This window comes from Myxocyprinus asiaticus, chromosome 24, assembly GCF_019703515.2.
Source record: "Myxocyprinus asiaticus isolate MX2 ecotype Aquarium Trade chromosome 24, UBuf_Myxa_2, whole genome shotgun sequence".
NCBI classification, from domain to species: domain Eukaryota; kingdom Metazoa; phylum Chordata; class Actinopteri; order Cypriniformes; family Catostomidae; genus Myxocyprinus; species Myxocyprinus asiaticus.
In genome coordinates this window covers 41965986-41992069 of record NC_059367.1, presented here as the reverse complement: position 1 = coordinate 41992069, position 26084 = coordinate 41965986, and the positions used below count along the sequence as shown (strand labels likewise).

General features: G+C 38.2%; 1 protein-coding gene across 4 annotated transcripts in view; it reads right to left on the bottom strand.

The window, feature by feature from the left end:
• Nucleotides 1-26084, bottom strand: part of LOC127415186 (cytosolic acyl coenzyme A thioester hydrolase-like) — a 153010-nt gene that overhangs the window by 43052 nt on the left and 83874 nt on the right. For all 4 annotated transcript variants that reach the window (XM_051653819.1, XM_051653821.1, XM_051653820.1 and 1 more), the window contains one exon: nt 9447-9563. In XM_051653819.1, coding sequence (XP_051509779.1) covers nt 9447-9563 — 117 coding nt within the window. The remainder of the gene's footprint in view (nt 1-9446; nt 9564-26084) is intronic.

The following is a 26084-nucleotide window of genomic DNA, read 5'->3' as shown; positions in this document are numbered from 1 at the left end:
TGACGTTGTGTCATTTGCTGCCCCCTCCAAAACAAATAATTATCGCTTTCAGCTTCCTGTCTCTTGACATTGATCTTACCGTCAAGGGTTTATTAAGAGCATCACTTGCTCCCTTTGATTATTTCATTTCACAGAGGCTGCCATTGATGCGGCTGTGACACCTGCCTCTGTTAAACACAGCCCAGGAATCGACATCATTATCCTTTATACAACCATATACTGTTAATGGATTCTAGGAAAAGAAAATTCATAAATATATTTTTACGCATTTCATGGAGCCCTGAGGTAGATTCAGCAATGGCCTATTAAGACCATGGGACTCTGAATTATTATTATGGTGCAGAAAAGTCGCTCTTGCCCATTTAAAAAACATTCACTGTAATTTGTCATTTGGAGCAATGCTTAGCAAGAGAGGATATCTGAAACTGCTAGATCTATTCCTGCTCTCTTTGATGTATATGTCTCATCTATATTTCCATGGAAACGGAGCCTGAGAAAAAAATTATGATTTGTTCTATAGTCGCTTTACTGTCTATCCATTAAATTCATCTGGTTGCTGAGGACAGTTGAACAAAATTTGTACAAAAAGTATGATCTATAAAAAAATTCTATCTATGGAGTATTGACATCAGTTCTATTCTGCTGCCAATCTTAATGATAGATCAATATTTGGCCATTTTGAGATTACTGCCAATTAACGTGCTAAATACAGATGTTAAGATTTTCTAAGTGAAATTTTAGTAAATGTGTAAAATATATGTTCATTTCAGCAATGTTGCGTATAAAACAACTGCTAACATAACATTTTGTGTAATGTATTTAATTGCTTGTTTCTCACAGTACAAAATGTCATCAATCAGTGACCAGTCCATACTGCTAGGACCAGTCACAAGTTTTGTCTTTATCAAATGTAAGATGTTTGGATGTGGTTGTCTATTTCTTTCAGGGGCAAATTCAGTTGTGCCACATTTGCGCATGGTCTTATTCACTAACCACCCACAATCTAGTTTAAGCAGGCGCAATCAGCACTGAAATTGCACTGTGTCTTGAGTATTTAAATTAAGTCATTGTCATTCCACGCAAACATGCCTCCTTTCTATGTACATTAGGCCTATTATTACTGCTGTCAGTCACTTACATTTTTTTAGCACGATTAATAATTTTTTGTAGTTAATTGCGATTAATCACAGATTTTGAAAGTGCTGAAATTTAACACAATATATACTTCTTTTCATGTCAAAATACATTTATTTCCATCTTAGGAAAGAAAACAAACCAATGTAACAATATAATGCTTTATTAACATTTTCCAAACAAAGCCTTCCACGGTATAAAGATAGAAATGCACTAAAATAGCACCAATTCAAGTAACATTAAATGTTTCCCAAAGTCTAATTGGGAGGTTGACTAAATAAAAGAACTAGTCTCCCCATAGGCTGCATTTTCATTGCAATGGGCAAAAAATCTCTTTAACTCTCATCCTCCACAATATTAATCTGCCGGCAGACTGTGGCTATTCGCTTTCCCACATCATGAATCATGAAGCCGTGTTCACGATTCACATTAGGGTGTCAACGCCAGCGTCAAGCACCGCTTTGATGCCCACATGAAAAGCGCTTGCAGACAGAAATGTCTCATTCTGCGTTTTGGTGATAGTTAAGACTTGATGTGCTCCTGTGGTAATTAAAATGCACCTTACATAGGCTGAAAAATACTTGATTCCCATTTGGGCTTGTTATGTACGTCAAATAGCGTTAAGAGGTTCTTTCTCCATCGTTTTATCACTGACAAGGAAGTGCTGTTTTATGTGTGTGTGGGCAGGTTTGGGTGGTTTACAATGACATTTTATTTAGGTTACAAACTGGTAATTACAAGGGTATTATGCTATAAATGTGGTTTATGAGGACATTTCTAGTGTCCCCATAATTCAAATTGCTTAAAAAACATACTAAATGATGTTTTTTTTAAATGTAAAAATGCAGAAAGTTTTTTGTGGGAGTTAGGTTTAAGGGTAGGGTTAGGGGATAGAATCTATAGTTCTTGCAGTATAAAAATCATTATGTCTATGGAGAGTCCTCATCAGGATAGCCACACCAACATGTGTGTGTGTGCATGTGTGTGTGTGTGTGTTGTGAAGAGTGTGTCAGTGTAATGATTCCAGGCAGACACATCGCAAAGGTTCCATTAATTGTGATTAAGAAAAAAATTACGTGTTAAACATTTTAATTTAATCGCATGCATTAACGCATTAATTCTGACAGCTCTAGATAGTATAGATTGCGCTTCATTCACAAAAATTGACTGCCGCAATTTACACTGCACTATTAAAATTATTTTTATATAAAAGAGATGTTTGTGTACATTTTCTATCAATCATATCAGCAGTAATTAATCAAATAATGATCAAATTATGGAGAAGAGTGTTATAACCTGGTATATATCCAGATGTGCGGTGTAGTCCAGCACACTTTCAGCATGTTTAAGAGATGATTCAGGTATCTCGATCACATTGGTGGGGTGATGCTGTACAGTCACGGCAGAGTGTTTCAGATAACGGTGGTCTGCTGTATCCTCCACTATCAGCCCGCAAGATCAGAATCGTGCATGCAAATTGCTTTCAGCAGCAATATTGTGGGAGGGATTGTTACCTGATCTGCAGACAGTGCATGCAAATAACTGGCACTTTTCATTCTTAGTGAATTCACCCCTCCACTGTCCCACTTATGACATTTTATGAGGTTCCAGGAACAGTGTATGACATGTTTAAAGCATGCCAGAAAGATGACTTAACCATTAAAGTCATTACAATTTGACCTAACTTGTGTTCACTAATTCCAGGAAGAGATGGTAATGTTTGAAATACAGCAAGCGGGACATCTGGGAAGCATCAAACTTATACATCACCAGACAGTCAACACAACTGTTCTCTTACAAAGCATAAACAGCATAGTTTAATGCTACACAAACCACCTCCCCCTCCAACCAGAAAGCAAACAACTCAATTCCACAAAGTGGAAAATAAATTTAAAGGTGAGGCGTGTTATTTTTTATTTTTTTAATTTTTTATGTTTAAATACTTTCTCCTATCCCAGTTTAATATTTAGAGTCAGCTATAAGTAAGACATTTGTAGCATGATTCCCCCGAAAAAATGTAAACACTGTAGCTCTGTGGCAACATCAAAAATTGCTTTTTGTTTTGCTGTTTTGCTCAACCAATGGTGTTAGTTTGAGGTGAGACTATTTGACCAATGGAAGACAGGTGAAGTGTTCCAGAAACCCGTTTAAAAGCAGACATTATTGGCTTGATAAAGCCAACGTACTGGTATTGTAAAAACTTAGGTTAGAGATTTGGATAGATTAGGGTAAGGGTTTTTTCAAAATCCCTGAGACCAAAAATGTCTACATTTTTTGTTTAATTTCTAATAAAATGAATGACTGAAAATGACATTATAAAAATCTATAAATAAATAATATAATGTCATATAATTAATATAATATAAATGTTATTTAATTACATTTAATTTCTCCTACAGCTTTCAAGCTTTATTCACCAAATCGGCACAGAATAAAATTGATTGACCTTCAGACTGTTCTGACTAAGTGTGCTATGTTTTTTTTTTTTTATCCCAGGTGATCAAACATGCACTTTTTCCTAATACTGATGATTCATTTTTGCAAAAATCTCATAGACTTCCACTGAAACTTTCTGACTGTAATTCCTCCTAGAGCTTTCAAACTATTTCCACTAAATTTGGCCTTCAGTTTGTCCTGATGTAATGTGTTTACATTTTTCTAATTGGCCAGTTTTAAAGGCTTCAAGTGGGTTTAAACTTTTAGACAAGGCAAACATCTTGGCAAACTTCCCTTTTCTAGTTATTTCCGATGCTAGCATTACTGAAATTACACACTTCAGCTTTAACCACTATGGGCATTAAGAATCCAAAGTAATGAAAGCTAAGTAGAGATGCAGCCGATGTCGCTGCTACTGAAATAAGACTGAGGAAACTGAATAATTCACAATTCTAAAAGCTTTACCAAGTTCATGTCAAAAAGAAACACATGGCTTCAGTAGTATTTAAATCTGAGAAGACTGTCTACAGGCAAGGTTTTGTAACAAAGTAGTGTCTAGTCTTTTGTACATTAACCCCATTTATAACAGCAAAGGGGTTTGCTGGTCATGGCTCATACATTTTAGCACATGAATAGTTTTTAGAGTAGTTTTAGCTGTGCAAAGAATAAATGAGTCAGATGAATGGAGAAAGTAATAAACGCAATAATTAATCAAATCAATTTTTCACATTTAATCACTCGTTCAATACGAAAGAATAGCCAACTTCAGACACTTTAAATGTCGTGGAGGGGGCTGGATCATATGCTCAAGTCTAAAGATGAGAAAGTCTATGCTATTCTGAAATACATCTCCTTTAACACAGCAAAGAGAAGTTTTTTTCTGGGTTATCCATTGTATGAACACTGAATATCAATGAGGCTGTTGTCATCATTCATTATATGTTACATATAACAGAAACTCAAAGTGCCTTTGTCACTATGTATGATGTCAGTGCTGTGCTCACACAACGAAACATGATAAATGTTGTCCTCTGGATACCATTAATGTCCAGTTGCTGATCTGTGTGCATATACAGCTCGAAGTTCTAAGAAAGTGATGTACAGCAATATAATTATGTATAAAATGCTTTTTAATGATGAACTTTTCCAGTTATTTTTGCTGTTCTGTTTGATGACACTATGGCTCTCGTAACCATTTACATTGAGAACAATCTTAGCACATGAATTATGTTAGTAACACATAACCAGTTTATCTGCCTAGAAATGTAGTCCCATTGCGAAAAGGACGATTTAGATAAATTTACAGCTCAAGTAACACACGTCCTGTACACCTGTCCCATAGACTATCATTGTAAAAGCATTATTGTAAATGCACTTTTTGTTTGTTTTACTAAATTGAGAGATGAGTAAAAAATTACTGCCTGTGATAATTGATTGTATGTCACAGATGCTATTGACAGAGCTTAACATGTATTGAACATGGAAAAATATTTTTAAATCAATTAGAAATGCCTTTCAACTATCCATCTTATAAATTCTACAAAATGACTTGTTCCTCTGCTAATATTGTCTGGTGGTCCAGTGATCAGATAACAGTCCAGACCCTATTGTTGACAGACAACATTAGGATTAAGTGATGGATCTTACACTGTCCAGTTTTCCACCAAATCATTTGCTGTATTTAAAGCGCTTTTTAAGGTTTGAAATGTAATTGCTTTCTGTGGTATACATGATCAGCTATGTCTGTGAGATATTTGTGAGTGTTTTGTATATATATATGGGTGTTTTCTTCCATCATCATTGTATTTACCTAATTAAATATTTTTAGAATGGATTTACATAGTTTAAGATTAGAAATCTGGGTCTCGGAGAATCCACCAGAATTGCAACATTCTCTTTACACTCTAGAGACTGTTGTGTGTGAAAATCTCAGGAGATCAGCAGCTACAGAAATACTCAAACCAGCCCATCTGGTACCAACAATCATGCCACGATCGAAATCACTGAGATCACATTTTTTCCCATTCTGATGGTTGATGTGTACATTAACTGAAGCACCTGACCCGTATCTGCATGATTTTATGAATTGCACTGCTTACACACGATTGGCTGAATTTGCATGAATAAGTAGATGTACAGGTGTTCCTAATAAAGTGGCCGGTGAGTGTATATTTTATATATTAAAAGAACTGCATAAAGCCTTGAGGTTAAATTCCGCATTTTCTGTTTTAATTTTTCTGGATTGCATGTTTTATGTTTTAATTATATTTTATCCTCAAAACAGTGTTTAATCAAATGGATACATCAAGTTTCAATCAAATGAAAATATAATAATTAACTGTCAACAAATATTGCTATTTTATTTTTGGTCAAATATAATGCTGCAGAACAGAGCTTCTCAGTGTTCAAGCTTAATAGCGTGCTAATATTCAGTACACTTGCTTTTGTGATGTTGCTTAAATATTATTATCATTATTATACAACCTATACAACTATTATTATTTAAATGTAGGGATGGGAATGTTGGTCATTTTGTCTATTCGAGTACTCTGACTAATTACTCGTCAAGTACTCGAGTTGCAATGACATGTACATAACTGTAATATAATAATTTTATTTATTTATCACACAGTATACATTTGCACATATACAGTGAAATTCTTTTTTTCACATATTCCAGCTAAGCTGGGGTCAGAGCGCAGGGTCAGCCATGATATGGCGCCTCTGGAGCAGACATGGTCAAGGGCCTTGCTCAAGGGCCCAACTGTGGCATTTTGGCAGTGCTTGAACCCCCAACTTTCTGATCACTAACCCAGAACTTTAACCGCTGAGCCACCATTGCCCCTAATATATAATAACATGTCTGACAAAGGTCTTTGGCTGCTGCATTACAACTTGTTGTTCCAGTGTATTGTCTATTCATTATTATAGACTGTTATAAAAGATTCTGTTATAAAATGTACAAAAGATTACATGATAAAAATATAATGCATCATATTTTGTCATTATGTAAAGATTCACTGCCCAACTCGAAAGAATGTGCACGACGCACGTCTGTCTGTTCTTCCTTCAGGTTACTGTAGTAATCTTAGTAAGCACGCACCAGTTTTTTTTAATGACTGTCTGAACCGTCTATTTTCAAATCGCAGTTGGCTTATCAGGAGATGCCATAACCATCGCTTTTTTAATATGCATGTTAAGTTGAAGTTCAGTTTTGAAGACGCTGCATTCTGTTCCATTTAGTTGAGCTCTGTCTAGCTGTTTGAAACACTTGCCTGCTGTATATGCACTGCTTCAGCCCGTTGAATCCACTGCCACATGTCTGGTGTGTGTGTGAGTGTGTATGTGCCCAAGTGTTCGCTCCTGTGGGCAAAGCCACGATGCTCTGTATTGTTGTTGCTGTGTTAATTCATGAAGCGTTCAACTTGGAGTCGGAATTTCCACCTTTCAGCTGGGGAAAGTGCAACGGAATGACACATTATGTCGGACTTCTAACTTGGAAACTCATGCGGAAATCTTCAACTCCCATTTCATCGAGATGCAGGTGTGTTACGTCACACAAACTTTTCAGCGCCCAGGGCAGGGAGGTTTACAGTCAGTTGCAAACATTCACTTTTATTAAATAATATCCATTAACGAGTGAAAATTCTTACATTAAATGATAATAAAATGTGTTTAGCAAACATTTGCAGAGACAGGTGTGCAAAACTCGGTTAATCACACTCTCTTTTTATTAACGTAACGATAGCATTGTAGCATCATATCAGTTTGGTTGCTATGAGACGTCTCTGACAATCAATGTACCCCTCAAAATCACAACGTAATCAATCACAAAATTAAAAATAAGCTCCCTCTTTGACATGTTTGTGTTTAGTTGTCAGGAAATTGTCACTGAATTTCAAATTAAGTGAAAAGTCACATCATGCATGATCACCATCGATCATCATTTTCATGATCAATCATTGCTGCTACGTCTGAGTACCCGAGTACTCGAGTACTTGTGCCCATCCCTATTTGAATGTGAATAATTGTCGAATAATCATCGATTTCATCTCAAAAATGTCACATCCAGTAAAATTTTGCTAACAGCAACATACTGTAGTATGTTATCTGAATTAGCAACAAGATAATATCGTACCATTTAAAATGTTTGGTATTGTGATATTTCGTTAGTACCGTTATACAGCACAGCCCTTATATATTAGGGGTGTAACAGTTCAAATCTCTTACGGTTCGGTTTGTATCAAGGTTTTCGGTACGGTTCGGTACTTACTAAAAAAAAATAGTACTGCCAAATCCAAAGACAGAATACTCATTTTGATAAACACTTCAACAAGTTTTCCCATACAGAAAATCACAAGTTTTACTACAGTATCCATAGTTTCACCATGGTATTTTTAGTAAAACCATAGTAACCACAAAATTAACCATGGTTCATACAGTCATGGTTACTAAAATATTACTATAGTAAAAACTATGGTTATTATATGGAGACTACAGCATGACTGTAGTAAAACCACGGTTAATTGTATCAAAACCATGGTTTATGCCAATAAAACTATGGTTACAGCAGTCATAATTACTACAATAGTACTAGAATAAAACGACTAATTTCCGTTAGGGTCCTTAAAAATAAAACAAAACTTTTTCTCTAATTACTAAATCAACATTTGAACTTAATAGCTGCATTATTATGCTTACTGCATCGACATAAAGAGCATTTCACTGTTAACTGCTTAAAAACGGAAGGGAGTGTTTGCAGTTTCAGGCTCACCTGCATGCCACAACCTGATCTTTATCTTCTCCGCTTGCCATTTTCAACTGCACACCAATGCGTGCAGCGCTGTGATGTCATTAACCAATTTAACATATTAAAAGTTCATTGGACAGCTTCTCTCTATAGAAAGTTGACCCACGTGAGACACAGGCTGAGCATATTCATCTACAGAGCCATTCAGGTGCATTAGCAGAGGTTGTAACTGTGGCTGTCTATTTGAAGCTGTGTTTTCTTTACCAAACCACACGCTCCAGATGCCTTGTTAGACTCGAGATGAACTGCGGTGCAAATGCTGAACAGTGGGTGGCAAACCTTATGTTTTTTTTTTTTTACAGAGAGCCGTTACACCCCTAATATATATATATATATATATATATATATATACACACCGATCAGCGACAACATTAAAACCACCTGCCTAATATTGTGTAGGTCCCCCTCGTGCCGCCAAAACAGCGCCAACCCGTATCTCAGAATAGCATTCTGAGATGCTATTCTTCTCAGCACAATTGTACAGGGTGGTTATCTGATTTACCGTAGACTTTGTCAGTTCAAACCAGTCTGGCCATTCTCTGTTGACCTCTCTCACCAACAAGGCATTTCCGTCCACAGAACTGCTGCTCGCTGGATGTTTTTTGTTTTTGGCACCATTCTGAGTAAATTCTAGAGACTGTTGTGCATGAAAATCCCAGAGATCAGCAGTTACAGAAATACTCAAACCAGCCCGTCTGGCACCAACAATCATGCCACGCTCCAAATCACTGTGATACAATTTTTCCCTATTCTGATGGTTGATGTGAACATTAACTGAAGCTCCTGACCTGTATCTGCATGATTTTATGCACTGCACCGCTACCACATGATTGGCTGATTAGAGGATCGCATGGATGATTGTTGGTGCCAGACGGGCTGGTTTGAGTATTTTCGTAACTGCTGATCTCCTGGGATTTTCACACACACCAATCCAGTGAGCGGCAGTTCTGTGGACAGAAATGCCTTGTTTTCCTCCAAATGATTAATAGGGTTGCCATAGACTCCTAGCCAGAAGAACCTGTTACACATAATAATTAAGTACTTCCATAATGATTTCCTCTGTTACCTTTCTTGATTTTACGATGGAAGTTGATGGCGTCCACTGATGCCGTCACAATGTTGGTCTTGCAATGACGAGCAGCGACGATTCCTGCCACCTCATCCATAAGCTTCATTGTCACACCTGGAGAAGACAATTTACAAAGACTCTTCTATGCAGCCAGAGAAATTCCAAAAAAATTCCTACCAAAAGGGCAGGTACCAGTCTAATGTTTTTATTTTTTTGTAAATTTTAAAGTCAACATGAAAAGCATGCGTAACCCATTTTACTTCCGTAATGTGACATGTTTCAGAGTGAAACAAGATATTCAACAAAAAATAAAAGTAGGACAGGACTAGATTGTATTGCATTCATTAGGAATTTATTGGATTATGAAAAGTGGGAATGGAGAATGGAATTATGCCAGACCTATGAGTTTGCTATGGATTGTGGAGGACTACCTCCTGAAACACTGCCACCACACATTTTTGAGGAGGCTTTTTGACTGGGACGTGGAGGCTGAAGGTCAAGTTCACCCTTGAGAGCATCTCCTCGTATCCCAATGGTAACACTTCTTTTTCAAATATATCACTGTTTCCTATTTTTGCAAATACTTTTATTACATTACTGTTAACCGGGGGGGAAAACCTCCAGTAACTGCAGTAAATGCTTAAATAGTAATTTGGCTCTTGGTTAATATTAACCAATAGCCCACCTCATTTTTGATTTCATGTTGACATTTATTATCAGGGTAACAAAAATGCAAAGGTGAAAAATGTGTTAGATTCTTGAATTCACAATTCACTATTGAGAGAAAATGCACAGACAATTGTGCAGGAACACTTGAGAATAATGGCAGTCATGTGATCTGCCTGCTGGTTCTCTAGCATGACGATGCGTACTGCATACTGTATATAATTAGCATCCAATGTATACCGGAAACCAGTGCATCCTTTGACCTCATGATAAAAAGTCAACTGGGTTTGAGGTTCAGTCAGCCAGCAGGAAAGTGATTTCTTGAAAGGAATTTATCCACAGCATTTGATGGGGTGAACTAAACACACACATCTACTATTACATGGTTTGCAAGATTAAATATATTCATTCTAAATTAATTATAAACATTATATACTGTTAAAAATATATTTCTAAATGCATTAGGTATCATGAACTAACAAAGAACAATATTTTTTACAGCATTTATTAATCTTGGTTAATGTTTATTTATGAAAATGCAATTGTTCATTCTTAGTTAATGCTAGTTAAATTTTAATTTGATGATGGTGTAAATATTAAACAAATTTTAAAAAGAGTTTATGCATTTGTATGCACTATAGCCAGGCATATATATTCTATTCTATTTTTAGTGTACTATATTTTTGTAGTTTTTGTACTACATTGTAAAACATACATTAACATTTATATGAAATTAAACAAGACAATTTATCTGTCTCTGTGAGTTTTGATAATTTAACTTTAGTGTCTGAAGTTAACTTTACCCGCCGGATTCGATTATCAGGGCATATTTTATTTCCCTAAACATATGCAAATTATAATATATAACATGGTGAGCAGCAGCCATTTAGGTGTCACATCCACCCTGTCACAAGTTCAGAAAAGCCCAACATATTTATTTGTGTTAATTTAGGTTGAAATTATTTGTCAAAATTTATAACCATACAGAAATTTGCTATAAAAATGATCTTTCCAAAATTGATAGAATGACTAAGTAATGTCATGGAAGTGAATGTTTCTCATTTAAATTCTTGCTTCTGTGCTCATCAGGGCTCAGTGACAGGCTGGACTGCTGATCTCTGGCCGATATTCACTGCTCAACGACAGGCTTGAAGAGACATTTAAAATGTGTCATGCTATCATTAAAAGCCAAAAGAGAGCATGACATCTGGCAATAAATAAAATTCTCTTTATTTGGTGATGAAATCTGGAATCTGGTGTTATAATGTATGAAAGAGAATACTGCTATATTTCACAATGCACACATGATTTAAATGCTCGTGGAAAGATGTGTTACAGTGCATCATGATTACTGATCAGTAGGTGCTATTCAGTAAGAATACAAATTTCACAGCATATGGCTGGGACAAAGTTCAGCACTGTATGAATTATACAACTTTCTGGGCAGAACAGGTCATCATTAGTCTCAGGAGAAACAGGCCACTTATTCTGAATTACAATGTCCTCCTTAAAGAGGAATTTCACTTTTGTACTACTTAGCAACTTTCTAATGTTTGTAGATTGTTTTGTATTTCACATTGATGTTTTGACTTCCGTAGCTTGCTCAAACATTTTTATGTTTACTTAGGAATTTCTAAGGACTGTTTGCATTTTTAGGTTAGCCTAAGACTAATTATATCATTTTATGGAACAATATTGCCTACTTAAAGTGCTTTTGAATGCTTTTAACACTTTTAGATTGCTATTGTTGTCATTAACCTGTTATGCGATGTTCCAGACACATGATATTTACATTTACTGTATAGTGTATCATCCAAAAATGTAATAAATGTTGACAAACTATATATCATTTGAAAGGCCTAAGAGTTCAGCTTCAATGTTTGATAAGTGTTTTACAATTGGAATGTTACAGTGCCAGTATTATAATAGTCTGTGACAGGAGCACAAATGAAATCATGCTAAAGCAATACGGGAATTCACACCTTCATTATTAAATATAGAGCTACGGAAAAATCCAATCCATCACGTGAGTAAACTTTCCAATAATAATACTGATGGAATGTCCATTGTTAATATAAGAATACTTCTGAGAAAATAATCGTGCATAACATTTTTCAACACATGACGAGCCTCGAACAGTGCTTCTGTTGTAAGTCTGTATATGATCTATTCCTATAAAGTCTTATGAACAAAGTGTTTCAAAATAGCCAAACAAATACTGAAAATGTGCCTAAACATAGAAAAATGATTGCAGGAGCCTAATTTTTTACAATTTTATCCTCATTTTGAGCATCAGATTTATAGTTGAAATACACAGTGTAAGAACGCCTTTACACAGTTTTTGTTCTATGAATTTTATGTATGACTACTTTTGAAGATAACCAACTCAAACACATGTTTGATTAAAACACAAATTTACAATTCATGGCAGGGCTACTGGGGTTTATTCTTACCACCAAAATCCACCAAAAGGATTTTTTTGTTTGTTTGTTTGTTTTTTGTGAAAATAGCCTAATATATTGGCTATTTCTCCCCGGAGCGGGGTCTCTTTGCCGTCTGTATCTATGCCTACATAGAAAATAGCTAGCTTGGGGCCATAAAGTAAACTACTTACAAAAAAAACATAACACACAAATGCTGGGGAAAAGGTACATTTTAACTAGATTTGTAACTATTTAGATAAAATAGTATTTCTCAAATAGGACTGAATGAAATAAATATATTTATATAGTCAACATTTCGTCGATTTACATCCACAATCTTAGATTATTTTTGTCACAAAGCTTTTGTAAAAACACTCTGGGATTGCCATTTCTGGGAAGAATACATGAGATGCTGCCATAGAATTTGGCCAAAAGAAGATATTGTAGAAGGCAGAATAATGTTGCCTATATGATGCCTAAAAATACTGTCTGGTTAGGCAGCAGTTTCGGAACACAGCTTATATGTATTTTGCTAACTGTTGGTGGGTTGTAATGGAATGACATCTCATGGGAGTCTCTAGGCATGTGGATTGCTAAGCATTCTCACTAACACAGGAAAGATATAGAGGAAGCTGCTGTTGTCCAGCTTTGAGAAATAACTGGCCTGAGGTGATTCAGCTGAACAGAGATGAATGCAGGCAGACTGCATGTGTTACAAGGCCTTTAATAACCAATTGCATTGTTCCAGGACCTGAGGTATATTAAAAGGGATCATATCATGGAAAACGCCTTGGTTACTCTCGTAACATTGGTTCCCTGAAAGGAAGGAACGAGATGCTGCGTCAGAAGCTGATGCTATGTGAGCACCACCCAGGGGGTGTTGACTCTGAAACCCTATATCATCATGCCAATTTGATTGGCTGGTTACATTTGGCCCTCCGCCTATGCAGACGTCATAGTGGGCATATAAGCTGGAGCCCAGCGTCACACCATTTTCTGATGGAAGGAGAGCGTATCTCTCATCCCATAACAGTGAAAAATCAGCAGCTGAAGCACAGCTACGCAGCATCTCATTCCCTCCTTTTAAGGAACAAAGGTTATGAGATTAACCATGACATTCCCTTTCAAGAAGGTAAGTTCGACACTGCTTCAGAAGCTGAAGCTATGGGAGCCATGTAGCATAACACCATAGCACTGATGTGCAATGCCCATTAGCCAACAGTGTAGTAAAAGGCATTGCTGTAGCCACCCCTTCATATAAACAAATAGGAAGGAAAGTGGGGACAATAAACTAACGGCTCGATGCCAAGACAGAGACACAGCCCATGCTGGGTAGTGAAACAATGTCTCAACACATCTTGCCAGTTAGCGTGAAGGAGGGGAGCAGAGCAGATCATCTGGTCAATGGATTTTATACAATGACCCTAGCCAACCGGGTAGTGAAATAGTGCACACAAGCTTTCATTCACAGCAGTAAGAATGGATAGACTATAGATTTGACCTAACACCACTACTAAACAATTGGTCAGTGATCAACCTTCTTCCTCTGTAAAGGTCTGGGAAGAGAGGGAAGATAAATGCAGGTTATGAATCCTGGCAACGGTGTTAAGGGAACACCTGTAGCCAGGCATATATGTCTTCTTGTGACACGGCCTTTACCCATGCCCAGGAGAAGGCCATACTCCTGGTAGAATGAGTTTTCATGCCCATGGGAGACTGTATGCCTTGCGAATCATACGCGAGTGCAATAGCCTCCACGACCCAGTGGGAAATTCTTTGCTTGGAGATGGCCAATGCCTTTTAGTGCCTCCAAAGCAAATAAAGAGTTGTTGTGATACTCTGAATTGACTTGACCAGTGAATGGACATGCTCAATACCCTCACAGGGCAGAGCGTATACAATCTCTTAGCCTTGTCTGACTCAATGGGAAGAGGAGAGAATGCCTGCAGGGTAACAACCTGAGCACTAAAGAGGGTTGCCAGTACTTTGGGCACATAGCCTCTCTCAGGGCTTGAGAATGGCCTTTGACAAGCCTGGTCTGAACTCTCAGCAAGAGTTATCAACCGAAAGGGCTTGAAGGTCCCCAACACATTTTATTGATGCAAAAGCGAGTAGCAGCACAGTCTTCAGTAACAGGATGCATTAGCTTACTGCCTCTAGTGGCTCAAATGGGAAACCCGCAAACATGTCTAATACCAGCGAAAAATTCCAGAATGGGACAGTAGTGCAGTGTTTCTCAACCGGAGGTCCGTAGACCTCTAGTGGTCCATGGCGTAATTGCAGGGCTTCCGTAAAATCATTTTATATATATTTGAAGATACTGTATATTTATATATATTTGAGAGAAAAAACAAACAAAAAACAAATAAGTTTCATCTGTGTATAAGTCGCACTGACAGAGGCTATATGCGGTAGGCATTAGGACCCGGGAGCAGCCGCCTGCATGACTTCCCTTCAGCTGCTCAGAATCAGATGTCAAGACTCTGTGAAATTACCATCTTCACATCATATCACGGTGCATTTAGGCTTGTTTTTATTGGGAGAATTTGCTTTATGTAATGGTGTGTAACAGTTTTTCACATTCTGTTTTTGTTTAATGAAAAAAAAAAAAAAAGAAAAAAAAAGAAATAAGCCCAGGGGCGGCACCAGCGAATTTTGATTGCTGGTGCTGAAGAGGTGCTAAATCATTGACAGGGGGAGCTGAGCTCTGGTCACTAAATATGTGCAAAACCCAGTATGGCCAAGTGATTTTTATTAATATCAGTTTCCATGTGGTGACAACAGAAGTTAAATCTCTAGGCTGCAGCCTCAATAAAACAGGCAACACACTTTCAGGGGTGTTTTCAGCTTTTTACAGTACTGTCTGAATCACAGGTACTGCAAAACAGTGTACCCTTACTGGGGGTCTGGGGACATGCTCCCCCGGGAGAAACTTTTCAAAAACAGCACTAAAGCATTGAATTCTGGTGACTTTAGGTGCAGCATTTTTACCTTTTCACAAGTATATATCTTGTGTAGCAATTAATGTAACTATGGGCTACAAAGCATTGATAAAAGACTTATTCACACAGCACATCCAGCACTAGTTAAAGTTTCACAAAATCAGCTACCTTTCAAAAAACAAAACAAAAAAAACAAAAAAATAATAGCCTGCTGTGGCAGGACCATGGTATTGTGATGGTATCAGATGGTAATATTGTGGTGCATTGATGTACACTATATGTACACTATTTTACCTTGAGTTGTTCAAATGCTGCACACGCAGGCATTGAACTTAAAGCTGGAGTATGTAATTTCTGCGACCTTAGCGCCACTGAACGGAAATGCAAAAATAACTGTTGTTTTTAAAACAGCTCTCTGAATACACCCCTGCAGTTGTTCAAACAGTCAGATAGTCCTGCCCCCAACTCACGCCATTGAGTGCATGGGCAGAGTGCACGGAGGTAGGCAGGTACGTAGTTAGACAGGCAGGTAGGCCATCCAGTCATTGCCTTCGGGCCAAATGAAATGATTGGATGGGCTTTTTACAGGCCTGTGACTGCCACAGATAATGGATTTCTTTTTTTTTTTTTTTTGCATCAGAGCTTGATTATTGATTGCTGTCAGGATGCAAAGAGACTTTCAACCAGTATAACAAAAAATGCTTCTGGTATAAACTGCATACTCTAGCTTTAATAAAGACATTCATCATTGTCAAATGAAGGATGCACTTGCAGGTTTTGATTCAAAATATTGCCGTCACCGTATGAACGGGGAGAGCTGTAAACTTACACCTACATGTCGCAAAATCGTCTGTGACTTCTCTTAAAAAACAGGCCATTTGTATTGTAGTAAACTCCCCACATTGCTCACTCCAATAGGAATGCTGAGTGTAAAACATGTTGAAGATTAGTGGACAGGTGGTCAATTCATTAATTCATTGTGCTGTTTCCACACAAAAGCAGTTTATTTTTCTTGTCTCCTTGCCAGTGAACCACCATAAATATGTCTATGGGACAACTGTGTTATGCTTTATTTGCAAAATTTGCAGGCTCACCTTGGTAGAAGGGGTCTGGTTGTTACAAAGCAGGGTCCGAGGTTGCTAGGTAATGGGGCTGCTCCACCATTACTGAGAGAGTTGTCGTGAGACATGCAGTTGGAGTGCGCTTAATAAAGTTTCAACAGTTTACCTGCTCATCTGCTCTGTGTATCATGACAGTAAATATTCCACTTGATTGTTTTCTGTTCTATTTATTTCATTTCTGTTTTTACGGAGTGAGAAATGCTCCAAACGATACAGTGTGTGAGCTGTCTGAATGATTCGGACTATTTTGCTAAACCATTTGACTTATTCTTTGAAGGAATCGACTCAAATGAGTAATTAATTAGTAAATCGGGCATCACTATTTCTGATTCTAAGAAGGCGACAGAAATACGGGACACACAACATGATTGCTAAAATATTGTCAGGGAAAATGTTTCTTCATACAATCTTCATACAGATGATACAAACATTTGCTGGGGGTGCTATGGACTTTCTTGGGGAGACTGAACCACACGCTAGCTCCTCCCTAGTGCTGCCTTTGAATAAGCCATGTCTGTTTATTTGTAACTCTATGCTGTATACAAATAAACAGCTTTAAGTCTGTGAGTAAAACAGTATTACTATTGTATTCTTTTCATTCATTAAGATTAGCGACTGTCTTTCTGTGTATATTTCTGATATTTAAACCCACTCTGCTATACATTAATTATCCGGTTCACTGACTGAATATTTTTACTATGATGAAACATCATTTTGTGGGCATGTGAGGAGTTGCGTTTGTAGGCAGCTAGAGTTTGTTAACACAATACTGTTATGATGGACAGAATATTAATACTGGCTGCATTGAATACTCTGTAAAAGCAAAATACTCTGAATAGGCTACTTTAAAACGCTACCATCTCGATGATGTTTAATGTTTGTAAGCATATGTGTTGTGGTATGCAGCGCGTTTGACCGGCAGATATCAATTACAGTACGTATCATGTAAAAGTAACTTTGGACTATAAGTCGCAGGACCTCTAGTAAATTAGGATGATGAAAAAATAAAATAAACGTGACTTATACCAGAAAGTACGGTAGGTAGGCAGGGCTTCAGTATATATATATATATTTTTACATGGTAATATTATTTCCAAAAATAGATAAAATCAGGTTAATAGTCTTCTTCCAAGAAAGCCTTCCTTTACTCGGATGATCTCAGAAATTTGGCCAGAATTGATTGTCCCATATCTCAGCGGATCGTCACAAAGGAACCCTGTGAGCTCATTTTATTTCCAGTTTATGGCCTGTTATGTTGAGCAGACTCGGAAAGAGCCCTTCCAGGAATTTCACCATATCCTGACCTTCTTCGGCCTCAGGGATTCCAACAATACGAACATTATTCCGCCGGCTATCCAGATAATCGATCCATTTCTCGACATCCCCCACTCTTGTAACCATCTCAGTGAATTTCGTCTCCATGGCAGTGATTGATCGACGTATTACAGCAAGATCCTCCAAGTCAGCGTTGCCGACATGTTCAACATTTCTCGCCGAATTTCCCACACTTCCCTGACCAAATCGGTTCCCTGGCTCGCGGCCTGCTGCTCGGGGGTGTATCGAATCTCACCGGTTTATGACATTAATAGTATTAAAACTAGCAAAGTGCGCAGAGCTCGCCATTCACACATCCGAACCTCGCATTGCGTCCATGTTCCTCCACTTCCACTTTTATTTTATTTAATTTTTTTGATTGTCTCCCTTTTTTCTCCAAAATTTGTAATGCCCTATTCCCAATGCGCTCTAGGTCCTCGTGGTGGTGTACTGACTCGCCTCAATCTGGGTGGCGGAGGACGAATCTCAGTGGTCTTCGCGTCTGAGACCATCAACCTGCGCATCTTATCACATGGCTTGTTGAGCGCATTACCACGGATAGTGCGTGTGGAGGCTTCACGCTATTCGCCGTGGCATCCACGCACAACTCACCACGCGCCCCACCGAAAGCGAACCACATTATAGCAACCATGAGGAGGTTACCCCATGTGACTCTACCCTCCCTAGCAACCGGGCCAATTTGGTTGCTTAGGAGACCTGGATGGAGTCACTCAGAATGCCCTGGATTCGAACTCGTGACTCCAGGGGTGGTAGTCCCGCTTCCACTTTCTTAATCAAAGTAAGCCGTGAGCAATGTGTCCTGAGCTTCATGTGTACACAATGAACAAAATCAGACCCGACGAGCACTGCTTCAGCGTGGGATCGGACCAAGCATAAAAGACAGCACTCTTGCTCATCAGACACAAGGATGTATTACTCACAAGGTGGAAAACACCATGACCGGGTGCAGATCAACAGCGTTGGTTTAGGGTTCCAGAACACAAGAGATGTCTATGCTTCCCTGAAAGAGAAGAATTCTGATGGTGTGGTGCTCCGCCTATGCTGACGTCATTGTGGGCATATGCCCATGGGGCTCTGCCTATGCTGACATCACCAAGCGTCATCAGTCCCTCAAACTGGCGAGTTCAACTGATGACCTGCGGGCCAAATCCGGCCTGTTTGAAATTTTCAGTGGCCTACGTAAGGTTATCAGTTGTCTTAGGGGCTGTTCATGTGAACGCATTTTATGTCTGTTCGCACTTTTCTTCAATTGTTTTCCAAGACGGACGTCGTGCCAGGTTTTAATGTTTTTACAGTGTCTCGTGCAGGAGTGCCGCATTTTTAGACATTTTCGTTGTTGAACTGGACATGCGCCCTCTTTCCAAAACACCGCCCTCAAAAGATACCGTTGAGACCATCACCGTGCATTGCATCTTTTCGTAGTTGTGAAACACAACAGTGCTAAAAAAGCTGCCTCAGCTGACAACTGTTATGAAACTGCAGATGGCATTAAACCTGAATATTTTGCTTCAAGTACTACACTATGAGAATGCGCAAAATGATTGACAGGCAGAATGCACATCAAAGTCTTCTGACTGGCTGATCAAAAAATGTGTCCAAGGCCCTGGTCACATTTTTTTTTTGCAGTTTACACAGTCTAGTGCTGTCACAGACACTGGTGAGATATCGCAGGACACTTATTTCAGTGATATCTTTCAGGGAGAAGGAACATTTTCTGCAATACTATTCCATAAAATAATTGCCAACAGCACCTTTAATTTGGTCAATAAAACATTAGATTTGAAAAGTCAACAGTTTAAATCATTGCATCTATGTCTTTCAGGAAGAAGGAACCTTTTCTGCATACTATTCCACAAAAAAAATCGCTTGCAGCACCTTTAATTTGGTCAATAAAACATTAATTTTGTAAAGTCAACAGTCAACAATTATTGGATCTATAACAAACTTCATTGTTCAGTAAATTTTTTATTATCAGTCTGATTTATTCTCTCTGACCAGTTTTGAAAGCACTTTTTTTTTTTTTTTTTTTTTGTGTAGAATTTCCTGTTGGAAAATTTTTCAAAAGATAAAAAATAAAATAAAGCTATAAACACATTATATTTATATATTGAACAAATATTATAGGCCCACTTTAACACGATATTTGATAGAAGCTTTTCGTTAACAAACTATTCTTGCTTGGCCCGCATGCCCCAAAGATTTTTTCCATCTGGCCCACCTGTCTTTCAAAACTTTGTGTAAATACTGTGTTTTGGAGTTATATGTAATGAGGTTGAGGATCAGTGCAAAACAGCCTTAGCTAGCCAATATCATTGCACCACACCAAATTAAAGTCAGTGTTCCTGTGCTATGTGCAGTAACAATGTTTTTTTCTGTAAAAATGAAATGTTGAAAATGTTGTAATGTTTCATATTACAGAACTGAACTATTGAACTTGACCAGTTTGAGGGTAAACAATGAAATATGGATAACGACTGCAAGAGTGTCTTCCCTGCGGCCAGATGTAGGCATGGGCTGAGCCCATCCAAACGTGAGTCTTGCCCACCCAATCAAACGTTTGGCAAACACAGCATTAAATAAAATATTAGATTTTTTACGATTTGTGCTTTGGTTAAAAGCAATTTGGGTGCGGGATATGTGTTGTAAACATTGAGGGTGGGCCCAACCAATCACAAAATAGCACCAGAAATGTATAGTATTTTTCTATTTGTGTCACTGGCCAAAAGCAACGACACACTCAAGAAGTGGCTGCTGCAAACCAGAGAGTCAGAGATGTCACGCAATGCATAGGATTTTAGTGCCCGTAAATAAACTTGGTGGTGTCTCTAGTAGTACTACGTGGATTATGTTAATGTCCACAGGCACCCTCTTCCCGCTTATCAAATATCACCCTCCACCTCAGCTCCCCAAAATCACGCTGCAGGTGTTCGCAAAATACTGGACCTGAATTGTAAAGCACCATACCCACCAATATTAGCTGATGCTACCTCTGAATTTTAGCATATGAGCCAAACTCATCTGTCACAGGACAGACCATATTCTAAAAGGCCTGATTTCAGTCATAACTCAATTTTGCATTTTGCCTTTGAAGGGCAGTATAATTGCTAATTACATTTCTATTTAACAAATTAATCAGAAAAGTCAAAGAGAAATAATCATCATAATTTAACATATACTGTAATTACTTCTTTAAGCAGTTCCCATCTTTGTTCAAATTTTAGGTTCTTAATCTAATATGTTATTGATCTCCCCATCTATTATACTTCCTTCCACTCCATCTTCGTATTCTTCCTTGATATCATTTCTCTCCACTCCATCCTTGCATTCGTGTGTGATTTGTCCTTGTAATTTGCTTTAAGGTTGGAAGTCTATTGCTGTATTTTATTTCTTAATAATGAAGGTAGTATACCAATAATAAGTTTGTCAGGACCCACTTAAATCATATTATTATGTTCAATGTTAATCCGTTTATTTATTTCAATAGGTTATATTTTTAATATGGGGAATATAGGTGTAATGGGCCTTATGAGCTTAACAATTACGCCATGTTCCGCCAATTACAGACATGAAAATAAGTTGTATGAGCACCACCTCTGTAAAAATTTATTATTTTACTCCACTGACGGTTTGGTTTAAGGTTGGGGGATGTGTTGGGTTAGGGGCTTTACAAAACATGCATTCCTGTTAACTGTATACAATTATTTACGCCTCAAAATATGACTCACTTTTGGTGCCACTATGTGGACATTTCACCCAGAAACGGGCTCACACATGCCCATACTGTACATTCAAAAACACAAACAACTTCAGCCACTGGAGGCAGTGGTGCGAATTTCTGTAAGCACAGACCAATTTCATAGACGTACTGTTGCTGAATTCACATGTGAGCAATCTGGTAGCACTGGGCTGTTCTGAGCTGTTATCAGCAAATATTGTCTGAAAATCCTTGAAAAGGAGGATTAGTTTAGTGAGAGGGACAGCAGATAGCGCAGATATAGAACAGAATGACACTCAGAATATTTATATCCCGAAGTAATGTGTAATTCACAAAGCCATGTGTGTTTGTTTTGTCAGCTCCTTTGACACCATGCAGGCAGAGACTTGACTACTTGGTCTCCCTGTATGAGCTGAGTTTTGCGCTGGACCCAGGGGACCCTCAATTTCAAGTGAGATTCCCTCAATTTACACATGGCACTGAAAGCACACTCCATCTCCAAAAACTGTCTCTTGGCAATATGTGGCAAAGCTTCTTCACAACTCTCAGCTAGTGAAAAAGCATCATCTCAAGATGTGCTGCAGTGTAAAAATGGGAGAAGCAGGGAATGGCTGCTGCATTTTTGTATGAGTGTGACAAAAGGGGGCATTCTGAATTTAAGGTAATATGTTTGGTAGGGCAGCAGTCTTCACCAGCAAGCATTCACACATAATCCTGTCAGGTTTGTTGCAGACCATTCAACGCCGTGGAACCTGTAGTGCTGGTAAACACAGATTTAAGGAACTTTATGTCTCAAATAATACATGAGTAAAAGGGCTTTTTTACCTAAGAATAAATGTAAGTGCCTTACTGTTACCTTGAATTTTGCTTTTTTAAAGAAATGTAGAGATGTGTCAAAATAATGTTTTGTGGTAATCAACATTATGCCACAAATGCTGTTGATTGAGCTAAATATGTATTGAACCCAGGACATTCCTCTAAACTGTTATGATCTGTTTTTTCCCCCCAGATTAGGGTCTGGTACAGTTAGCTGACTGTCCGTCTAATGCATATTGCACACAAAGCTGGCAAGAGCTGGCTGACATCATCAGTTCCAATCTGATTGGCTGGCTTTATGCAAATTCTGGAAGTCAGGGAGCACAGTTTTACATTAGTCTGTCTGGAAACAATGCAGTACTCGGCACCAGGCTGCTATGAGCGTTTTTGAGAAAGACCTAAACACTGGATTGGACAAAGTTAAACCTGCACCTAAACAACAAGTTAAAACAAATCAAACTGTGTTTGGTGGCTTCACATATCAACTAAGAGTTTTTCTTCCAGTCTAACTGGGTGGTTCTTGGCCAGGAAAAGCTGCAAAGTCGCACAAAGTCAAAAGTCTGGTCATGAGACTACATCTTCACTAACTTGATTTGAATTCAGAAGAAAAAACTCATAAAAGTGGACATTAACATTTTGTAAACATTTATGCTCTTGCTCTATGCCGTTGTTTTTTTATGGTCTAGCACATAATAAAACAAATAGCTTTTCTCAAATCAAAAAAAGCAATATATTAACATAAATATGAGCATCATTTTTATGCCGTAAGAATAATAGCTCATATTATGGACAATGGGCCTGAGCATTACAGTTATTTAAATTCATGAAAGCTCTCTCTATCTATCTCCATCAGCCTTTGGTAAGGTGAAATAAAAGTCGAGCTGACTCACTCTTATGATGGGTGCAGAGTTTCCACCACTGCGGTTGAATTATGGAGGAGACATTTAAAACCTGCTTTTCCTTACGACATTTAAATGCTTCCATTATTGTCAGTCAGAATTGATATCTGCTAATTTGCATATACCCCATCCAAAGCAAATCGACCAATTCATTTAAACCTTGTGGCACATTTTGTCAACAACCCTGCCAATGGCTATGTTCGGAATGGAACAATAGCTTATTACTTACTGAATAATGTATACACTGTATGATAGTAAGTGAAACACTAGGGATTGTTCAAATCATTGTAAAAGTTTCAAACAGAAGTATGCTACATTGTTGTCACATGACATCATCACATTGCATATAAGCGGCGTCAAGTTATCATTTTTGAAATAAATATAGTTATTTTGCATTTTAATTCCATTTTGAGTAAAAATATCTTAACTGAAGGCAGTTTGATCAAATGAGTAAAAAACACAATGAAACAATTAAATTCCAAGAGTTTTACATGACCTTTCCATGTGTTTGTGATTACCGGATACTGTTTTTTTAAAAAAAATATTTATTATTATTTTTATTCAGTTCAATTAATTAATCATTTAGACTGATTTGTGAGCAGTTTTGACCCATCACTGACCCAAAAGAATTATGGCTTGCGAGCAAGTTTTAGGGGCCGTTCACACCAAGCACGTTTTTCCATCCATCTACCCGAGAGGACAGGAGGGAACTTTTTTCTGAAATAGTTTTGCGTGCCCTCACAATGAGTTTTGCGTTCCCTCGCAATACATTTTGTGTCCCTTCACAATAGTTTTGCGTTCCCTCTCAATAAGTTTTGTGTCCCCTCACAATAGTTTTGTGTGCCCTTGCAATAAATTTTGCGTTCCCTCGCAATAAGTTTTGCTTTCCCTCACAATAGTTTTGCTTTCCCTCGCAACAAATTTACCATATTTTAACAATGCTATTCGTAGTGAAACCATAGTGATAATAAGGAAAACTATGGTAATAAAGTAACCACTAGATTAACCGTGGATAATTTATAGTAAAACCATGGTTACTATATGGATCCAGTTTACTGTATTAAAACCAAAAAATAAATAAATAAAACATGATTAGTTAACTTGCTTTTCATAGTTTCGACAATATTACTATAATATTACTATAGCAAAAATATGTTTTCCGTAAAAAATAAATAAATTAAAAAAAACGGTTAGCCTACAACAATCATGGTTACTACAATATTACTATAGAAAACCATAATACCCACAAATGTATGATTTTTATAACCATAGTTTTCATTTTCCTGTATTATCACTATGGTTTCACTACGAATATCATGGTTAAAATATAGTTACTGTGTAGTAAAACCATGGTATATTTATTGCGAGGGAACGCAAAACTATTGCGAGGGCACGGAAAACTATTTCAGGAAAAAAACCTCCACCCTGTCCTTTAAGGGGCTCTGTACATTTTTTAGACACTGTCAGGTTAAAAAGAACGGCTACTTTTAAAAACGCATCTCGAGACATCTGCATACTGTTCTATTTGTTTCGCTGCATCTAGATTATTTTTTTTAATGCAAGGATGCTTAGTCTGAAGGCCCTTTATACAAGAGCAGATCTAGCTTATCTAGCTGATAAGATATTTTAAGAGCAGAGGAAAACTAGAATACTGTACATTCACTATAGAAATCCCTATGACTTTTGAGATTCTATTAATTTCCATGACTTTTCCAGACAATTTTCCTGATAGGTTTTTCAGGATCATGGGACCCTGAAAAAACCTGAATCAGCTGATCAGCCGGAGAGCGAGATAAAGGGGAGCCAGAGGCACCAGTTCGAGAGAGAGAGATAGACGCATGCGGCCACGCTGCATGTGTGTCTGTGTCATTATGTTTTATGCTGTTTTAAGTTCATTTATATTATTAAAGTTTATGTTGACTGTTCTGCCGGTTCCGCCTCCTCCATCTTTGAACTATTACAGTGGTGCCAAAACCAGGGAGGGTGGAGGGATGCGCTTTCGCGGAGTTCTCGCTGCTGCCATCCACCAGGGGAGCAGCCGCGGCCGTCTGCCTGGGGACGGAGGGGTCACTGCCGGCAGGGGAAGGAGCAAGCTGGCATCCACCAGAGGGTGGCGGAGTGGTTGAGGACCAGGCGACAGCACGTTCAGGAGCCGCCGAGCAAGTTCTTCTCTCTCTCTCCTCTCTCTCTCTCTCTCTCTCTCTGTCTCCACTTGCCCTCTCCCCATGCCTCCCCTTGTCTCTCCCCCAGGTTCACAGGAGGCAGGGTGGACCACTGGCTGACCGAACGGCCAGAAGGACAGCGTCTTCCCTCCAGAGGTGGGGGGGGGGGGGAGTAAGTCAGTCCGGTGGCGACCTGGCCTAAACTGGGCGGGGGAGGAGGGCGTGGCCAGGCCGTGATGGTGCACGGCCAGCTTTGAATCAGCTGATCAGCGAGAGAGCGAGATAAAGGGGAGCAGGAGACGCCAGTTTGAGAGAGAGAGAGAGAGAGAGAGAGAGAGAGAGAGACGCATGTGGCCATGCTGCATGTGTGTCTGTGTCCTTATGTTTTATGCTGTTTTAAGTTCATTTATATCATTAAAGTTTATGTTAACTGTTCAGCCTGTTTCTGCCTCCTCCTTGCCCATCTTTGAACTGTTAAAAAATACTTTCAGTAATTGCTACAAGAACTTGAGCATCCATGAAAACAAATGAAAAACGTCCTGGTTACTTTTGTAAC